General features: G+C 28.1%; 2 protein-coding genes across 2 annotated transcripts in view; one reads left to right on the top strand and one right to left on the bottom strand.

Annotated features, from left to right (window-relative positions):
• Window positions 1-2,542: 2,542 nt before the first annotated feature.
• On the bottom strand, window positions 2,543-3,811 carry LOC107454521 (mitochondrial ribosomal protein L10). Its single transcript, XM_016071738.3, has one exon. It carries the CDS (start codon window positions 3,735-3,737, stop codon window positions 3,027-3,029), a length of 711 nt encoding a protein of 236 aa, XP_015927224.2. The 5' UTR covers window positions 3,738-3,811; the 3' UTR covers window positions 2,543-3,026.
• Window positions 3,812-4,033: 222 nt separating this feature from the next.
• Window positions 4,034-8,494, top strand: part of LOC107454526 (F-box only protein 32) — a gene marked incomplete at its 3' end in the record, with an annotated part of 53,863 nt that continues 49,402 nt past the window's right edge. Inside the window, 1 exon segment of the mRNA XM_043046850.2 lies at window positions 4,034-4,336. Coding sequence (XP_042902784.1) covers window positions 4,224-4,336 — 113 coding nt within the window.

Raw genomic sequence — 8,494 nt, 5'->3', positions numbered from 1 at the left:
AAGTTCGCAAACTAATAGTCTCGAGATGAAATGCGATTTTTGCGAAAAAATCACATGCCCAGCTTTTAGATACGGAAAACCCGGAATACAATCACTCCTGGATATATTACTTTTATATCCAAAACAGACTATTTTATCACTCCTGGATATATTGCTTTTATATCCAAAACAGACTATTTTATTGCACCCCATTGCTCAAACTAAAAATGGGACTACACATGACCCCTAGCATTAAAATAATCATGAATCTTGGCTCAGTAAGCATTCAAAGGGACTCTATTTTTCTAATATTGGCCCTATATAGAATTTTCCGAGTCACCCAATATTTTACAATCAATATCGGTCCTATATAGAATTATCGGATTCACTCACTTTTATATCCATTATTCAGCCAATGTAGGATCTATATTTCTGCCATTCTAGACATATTGTTCCCTCTGTGCATGTTCTTATATGACCCATATTGAGCCAAATTTTAACCCAACTGGGACCAGGGTAAAATTGTTTCTAGGGACATTTGAAATAACACATATAAAAGAAAGAAACACCTCAAAACAACAGAAAATAGAGCAAATCAGAGCTCCTACAGACTTGCCGCTTTTCATTGAACCTATTAACTTCTCCCTTACAGACTTAGCAATTTGCAGCTCTACAAAACTGTCATTATCTCATAAACAAGCAAATTAACTGGTTAAGATAGATATTAATCAATCAAATTTGAAAAGAAGTGACAAATGTGCAAAAAATAGAAGACATTGTTCGAATCGGTTAATCTTAAACTAACTTTTTTTTAAAAAAACGGCCACAAAGATGACAATTTTTGTAAACTTTTATTACTTTCTTTTGCTATTACTTTCTATTAATTACTGTATTGTTACTTATAAAAATTTCAGTACTCTTAAGTTGTTTTATGAGATATCTCAAAAATATCAGAGGCAAGATTTTAAAATGGCCACAAAAAAGAAATTTTTATAACACATTACCCAAATAAAACACAACTTTCCAAGATTAAGTGCCACCCATAGAGAAAAGAAGTTTCTGACATTAATCATATGTTGTTTTTTTTTTTTTTTCTAACTCCTCTCACCAGGATTGGTGAATTACTGAATAGCAATTAGCATTCTATTTAAAAATTTCTATAATCAAGACTCAGAAATTTTATTCGAGTTTGACATTTAATATAAATAATGCAGCTATAAATGCCATCATTTTTCTACAACTCAATCAATAAAATGAACAGATTCATTATTTCAATATAAATATTTGGTTTGTTACTTATCAATCTCATTTACAATATTTTTTTCATCTTGTAGCTTCTGTGAGATAAGAAACAAGGTTTAGAAGACAGAACTGTTCTTTCTGATTAAATCATGAACAATAAATATTGCCCAACACTGTTGTTACTTCAGAAAATAAATTTTTCTGACTAATAAGTCCTTAAGGGAAACAAATATAAAAACACGAGTTACTCAATAATTAAATAAAGGATNTTAAACCCATAGAGAAAAGAAGTTGCTGACATTAATCATATGTTGTTTTTTTTTTCTAATTCCTCTCACCAGCAATTAGCATTCTATTTAAAAAATTTTATAATCAAGACTCAGAATTTTTATTCGAGTTTGACATTTAATATAAATATTGCAGTTATAAATGCCATCATTTTTCTACAACTCAATCAATAAAATGATTCATTATTTCAATATAAATATTTGGTTTGTTACTTATCAATCTCATTTACAATATTTTTTTCATAAGATGACTTTTTTTCATCTTGTAGCTTCTGTGAGATAAGAAACAAGGTTTAGAAGACAGAACTGTTCTTTCTGATTAAATCATGAACAATAAATATTGCCCAACACTGTTGTTACTTCAGAAAATAAATTTTTCTGACTAATAAGTCCTTAAGGGAAACAAATATAAAAACACGAGTTACTCAATAATTAAATAAAGGATTATCAAAGTTAGTTTTTTACAATATTTTGTTATAATTTAATTTCATAAAGATTGGTTAATGTGGTAAAAAATTTTAAGAATAAAATATTAAAGAAATGTAAATATAAGCAGGCTATTAGTAAAATTTCTCTTTCATGAGCTTTTTATCATTTAAAGTGAATTAGCAGTGAAGATATCCCGATTGAAAAATAACATTAAAAATACGCTTTAAGCTGGAAAAATAATTTCCTCTTAAACCAAAACAAAATCTATCTAGTACTGTTTCTTTCAAACACTAGCTTTATCAATATTTTTATTTTATTTTTCTGACAGTACTTTGTTTTCTTATATTTTCAACTCTCTAAGTGTATTTATTAAAACAGTTTAAATGCTTAGCTATTCTAAAGGCAGCAAGTCAAAATAAAAAGTCTAACACATAATATTTTATAATTAAAATAAAATCATTGCTTAATTTTCTTTAAAAAAATATTTCACTATTAAAGAGAATAGCTGAATTCTTAAGAAAACGCAATTCACTTGAAAGCAATAAGAAAGTTATTTGCCATTATCATAGTAAAACACATACTCAAAAAAAGACTGGGTTGAATCGAAGGCTTGACAACTTCTTTTATTTCCTTTTAATCTTTATAGTTTAATCTCTCATTCATTCATAAGGGTTTAAAAAAAGATAGAAAACTATCACCCCCTGCAGTGCATTAGAAGGTTTTATGTTGTTCAAAACTGAACTAATGATCCACAAGCTCATAACATTTGGAATTTTCATAGCTAAAATAAATAAAGAGCACAAGAAGATTTCTGTATCGTGATCTGTGGCAGAATAATCGCCAAGTCTTGGCAACTTCTAGGCCGCAGCCCGCAAGAAACTAAAAAAAGAAACAAACAAACTAGAAGGGTATAACTCGCAGCCACCCCCAGGCAAACATCTACATGCAGTTCTTTTTTTTAAAATTTGCAAGTTTGAAATCTGACACCTTTGCAATTGTTGGCGTGACAGATCAAGATACGGAAATATCCCCTGAACGCACATAATGATTTTACTTAATGCTTAATAAAAATTTATTTCTCAACAAAAACTATTTTTCATTTGAAATTTGTGACAAATAATGTGAGAGTGTCTGTGTTTGATAATTCAAAGTGCTTTTGATTTTTGATGGCACATAATCCAAGAGTTGCGCCAATTCTGAATGACAGTCCTTTTTAAACAAATCACCAATTTCCTGTACTTGATTTTTACTGTAAAATACATTATCTATTATGCCTCCTAGAAATGCAACCCCTTGTTGCTGAATCTTACGATTTATTTTCAATAATTTACTAATTGCTAAAGTTTCGGAAAAAACAACAGCTGTGTTTGATTCATACAAATGAAGAGCAGATTTGAATGGAGTTTCCGAAATTGCGAGTTTCATAACGTTTGCACTGTACGCATGAAACTGAACTTGTTTGAAAAATGTGTTTCGTACTCCTCTTTGTGTACGATTTGATAATGGAGGTAAATGATAAAACAAAATCATTCGAGAAGTTTCCCAGTATTTCTTCAACTCGGACGATAAAATTACTTCATATGGATGAGGTACTTCTTTTTCTACAAGCTTAAGTTTAGAACAAGTTTCATTATCAGGAGTACGATCAGGGAGCACTATAGGTTTGCAAACTTCGATCATTCGCTTGCGATCGAAATGAGGGTCGGGAGGATTTCTTGAACGAAAATTAACATTTCTGCTGAAATGTATAAGAGAAGATAATCCTCTTAAATCCTTAGATACATATTTTACAGCAAGCATGTTAATTTCTAAAGGTATTAAAAATGTTCCAAAACAAAACAAATAAATCTGGTATTAATTGAGAATTGCCAGATTCTTCTGGCAGTTAAAATAGGATAGGAACATTTTCCCTGATTTCTCAAAGAAAAGAATCAAAACTTAATTTATTGAGATGTCTATCGTTGTTTTAAATGAACAAAAACAACTCTTATTTAACAAATATTAATAATTTGAAAATTTTTAAAAATTCCGTAAAAAACATCGATGAATCATAATCGTATTCATCGAATTTATCATAATCGTTTTGACGTCAGACAGCAGCATGCGCTCAATGTTGTTAAACAACTGGATCACCACACATATGTTTTGTGACGTCATTTTCGTCAACAACAGAACATCAACAACTGGATCATAAAAGCGTTTGAAGTCGTCTATTTGAAAACAATCTGCGTAGTGTTTTAAATTTTTGAAACAGATCGCATTTAATAGAATAATTTTGAAATACCTATGCCTTTCCTCGGAAAGGATTGGCGATCGCCTGGGGAAGCCTGGGTTAAAACTTCTGAAGGCTGGGAGAGAAAGAAAATTTTGGAATATAAAAGCAATCATGGTCAATCTAGGTAAAAAAACTTATTATTTTTATTTGTTTTTCCTAATGCTATGTAAAAATTAGAATAATAATTTTTATGCATTATTTTATTTAGCAGACGCTATGTAAGATGCACGAAGCATTTTTCTTTAATAAATTTTTTAATATATTTAAAATGACTTTTCTTTTTAGGTGAGGATAACAAACAAAGGATTTTATGCTATCGATTTTTGCCTAATTAATTTGTTAAAGAGTTCAAAAAACTAAAGATTTATAAGTCCTAGAATAAATGAAATTTTTCTTGTTTTTAATGGATGTACTATCCTAATTATAAGTTGTTGTTTTTTAGAAAGTTATCTAATATTGCATAAAATTGATTAATATGCAAAATTTGCTTCCAGTTTTAAAAAGCTATCGTAAAAGCTTTATTACATTTTAAGGAAATAGATATTTATGCAATAGTTTAATATTCATTTCGTAAAATTCTTCTTTTTTTTTTCTTTCAAAAAATCCTACTCAATCTAATCAGTTTTATTATTTTCTTTTGAGAGAATAGTAAAAGAACAAAAATATGAAGAATAACAAATAAACCAGTCATATTAATTGCTGTTTAAATTATTTTATAGAATATTTAGAAATATCTTAATTAAATTACTAGTTTCTTACATATATCGGAAAATTCAAGCTTCAATAAAGACAAATAGTTTTTAATTGGGATTTGTTTTCTGAAATGATCTCTTCACAAAACTCTTAGAAAATTAAACTTTTGAAAACAAAATGATTCATGCTTAAGAACTTTTTTTTTTAAAAAATGTGTACTATATTTTCTTATTCAAGAAAAAAAAAATTATTGAATATGAATTAGTATAAAAATTTAAAAAATGTAGTCTTAATAGAAAATTGTGGAAATTTTTAAACATAGGGATAAAATCATGGAAATTTTTTCCAGAAAGAAAAACCTAATAAACTTTGCATTGGTAAGTAAATATAGAGAAAAATAATACATTTATGAACTTATTGATAAAAAGTAATGAAAATAATTTTGACATTTTAATAAAGTTTAATTTTCGTAATGAATTGTAAGATGTGTGTTTCATGAAGCTGTTGTTAATAAAAACTACTCGATAAGGAAATATAATTTTGTCTTTGTTAAAGCTTATTTTTTCAGAAACATGTAAAAGACTAATAAATATAAACTTAATTATAAAGTTCTTGTATTATTTTTATTGCTTATTTTTATCTCATTAAGTTTATAAAGTTCATTTTTATTTATTTTTATAGAACCTCTAATACAAAATTTATTAAAATTATTTGACAAAGCATTGAATTGTATTTATTGTAAGATTTTTTTTAATCAAAATATAGTTTTAAAAATGTCTGCTGTTTCCTACTGTGGCTTAATTATTTAAAATTTTTGTTGTTCCTAATTAAGTATTTTGTTAACATAATTTTTTTTTACTGTTTGATGTTTTGAATTTTAGACCTTTTTTGTTTATTAAAAAAGACAAAATCTTATATTTTTCTTAAAATTCATAAGTTAATGATGATTTTTTTCTGGGAATTTAAAAAGATGTTACGTTTTTTAATTATCATATGAACTTTGAACCAAGCATTTTAAATTATGAAGTTTTATAAGTTTTTCGCTGTTGAAATGTTTCGTAACAACTTAATGATTTTGAATTTCAACTTGTATTATTTTGGTGTGGTGTAAATATTTAATTGTGATTTACAGCATTACCTAACATCAATTTTGAGCTGAAATAACAATAATTCTGAAATTATAAATATAAATGCTTTATTGCTGTATTGATTCATTATATTTATTTATTTATTAGTATTTTGAAATATATTTCTTTAAATTTGATAGTCTTTATGTTTTTAAGTAAAGTTTTTAGTTTAAGTAGAATAGTAGATGTTCATGTTTAAAATAATCGACGTAAAAAACATCGCATATGCAATAACTTGGTAAAAAAATTTAATTTGGTCAATTTTTTTCAATGAATAGAAAAATTTAAATAAAATTGCAACAAGGAAAAATAATTTAATTTTATGTGCATGTAAGAATATATAAATGAAAATATTTATGAGTAGATAAAAATAATTTGGGCCTTGTATGTTCTAATAATATCTTACACTCCTAAAAAAAAAAAAATTTAAAAACTGGGTCTGTTATAAAGGTAAATTAATCAGGAACAAACTCCTTAAAATATTGATTACTCACAAGAGAACACCCCNAGAAGTTGAATTGAAGTTTCCTTAAAAAATTGCGTTGCAGGTGAATTTGAAACCTAATTCCTTTTCAAATGCTTATAAATACTAAATTTATCTATCTAATTTTGGTTATCTAAAGGGATAGGGTGCTATGTTGACTAAAGCGAGAAACAGCGTGATTAAAGCACAAGTCAAGTACGAAAATGGAAAATAATTATTATAATTTAATAATATAGTTTTATATCTTTTAATTTTATGATATAATTTTAGTTAATTATAACAGAAATACTGCATTGCATGAAATAAAATTTCATTATTAATGGATTCAATTTTCAATGGGTGTATACACTAAACCAAGTCAAAGTTTTAAAAAATTATTAATGATCTAAAAATTGCTACACTTTAACTTTTCAATTTATTCTACCTTTTTAATTGTGAAAATTATTTTTAAAATTCTGTAATATTTGGTGAGTTTAATTTTTAAATTATTAATCAATTATTTATTAGAGAGTGATTAATTTTTTTCCTCTTTAATATTCTCGTTTAATTGTTATAAGTTTTTATCACAGTTAAGTAAAATTTATAGTTTTGTTTGTAGTTAATGCACCAAGCGATTGTCTGTGCAAATCAAAATTCATTTTACACCTTCGACAATAAATTTTTCCTTAGTGGGAAATGTTAAAAGAGGAGTATTGTCAAAAAACGGGGGGGGGGAGAACAAATTTGACCAAAGAAAATTTTCAGACCCTTTTTTAGCACATTAATCTTTCTTAGCGGTCTTTTATATTCGCTGCACGCTCGAAATACATAATAAAACTATTTTATAATTTCGTTCTTGCATTAAAATTTTTTAATCTTTTAATCTATTTTTTTTTAAATAATAACTTTTTTAAACATTCTAAATTTGAATATTTTTGCAGCAAAGTTCACAAATTTTAGGAGGTTAGCTTTCAAAGTTTTCAAAAAATGCGCAAGGTTTTGGAACTTGAGAGATTTATCGTTAAAATAATAGCAGAATCCTGAAATTTACAAAAATGGTTACAAACTGTTAAAGTATAGTATATTGCTAACGTAACAATAAGTTTAAAAGATAATGGGAGTTATTTATATCTTAAAAAATATTCTTTGAAGTGTAAAGTGCGCGGAAAAAAGAAATAAGGTTCAAGAACCTAAACTTAAACATGCTAATTAATTTGATCCGCCGAAGTTACAAAATTTGGCACAAAAACGTACTTACTCTAAATGAACATATTCTGCTTTTTTTCTTTCTCGACGACGAAAATGGATTCAGGAAATACGGGGCATATTTTATAATCATCGTTGAACAGCCGATCCAATTTTTTGAGTTTACGACTACTAATCATCAACTCCGTAGCCTAGTAATTTTGCATCCAATCCAAAACTCCTGAATCCAAATATCGGAAGAAGTTTGCCTTTGTGGGGGACTTTATAATGGAACTAACCAGCATTTGCATTACATGGAGAGGAAAACCCGATGTTAACCTGACGGCTACAGAACCCATGATCCGCCTACCACTGAGGATGTTTAACGTCAGCACTGTGGTCGGAGCGAGTCCGGTGCAGAATTCGTATCGACCAGCCGCTCAATATGGGTTATATATTCTGTGATATTTTATTTCATAACCGTCGTTCAACAGCCGACCCAAACTTGAGTTTGCGACTATCAATGTCCAGCTCCACAGGTTTGTAATTTAGAGCTCAATCAAGAAGACAAGTGAATTTCTGGATCAGTACCCCCAGAGGTATTGATTTGTGATGGGAACTTACAGGACTTTGTGACCCCAGCAGATTTAGCGTGCAACAGTCACCGTTTAATACACTGGGATTCTTCGACCGTCTGGATTCGAACACCCGTTCTCACGAACACGAGTCCAACGCCCTACCAACCGGGCTATCCCAGCCCTAATATGGAGTATAGTCACAATCTGGATAATATGGTCACACTAGTTAGGTTAGG

Source organism: Parasteatoda tepidariorum, chromosome 10 (genome assembly GCF_043381705.1).
Source record: "Parasteatoda tepidariorum isolate YZ-2023 chromosome 10, CAS_Ptep_4.0, whole genome shotgun sequence".
NCBI lineage: Eukaryota > Metazoa > Arthropoda > Arachnida > Araneae > Theridiidae > Parasteatoda > Parasteatoda tepidariorum.
The sequence above is the reverse complement of the archived record's forward strand: the minus strand, read 5'-3'. Positions and strand labels throughout refer to the sequence as shown.

Bases quoted from the DNA above. Each gene is read 5' to 3' on its own strand.
- LOC107454521 (XM_016071738.3), bottom strand. From the start codon at position 3,737: ATGCTTGCTGTAAAATATGTATCTAAGGATTTAAGAGGATTATCTTCT.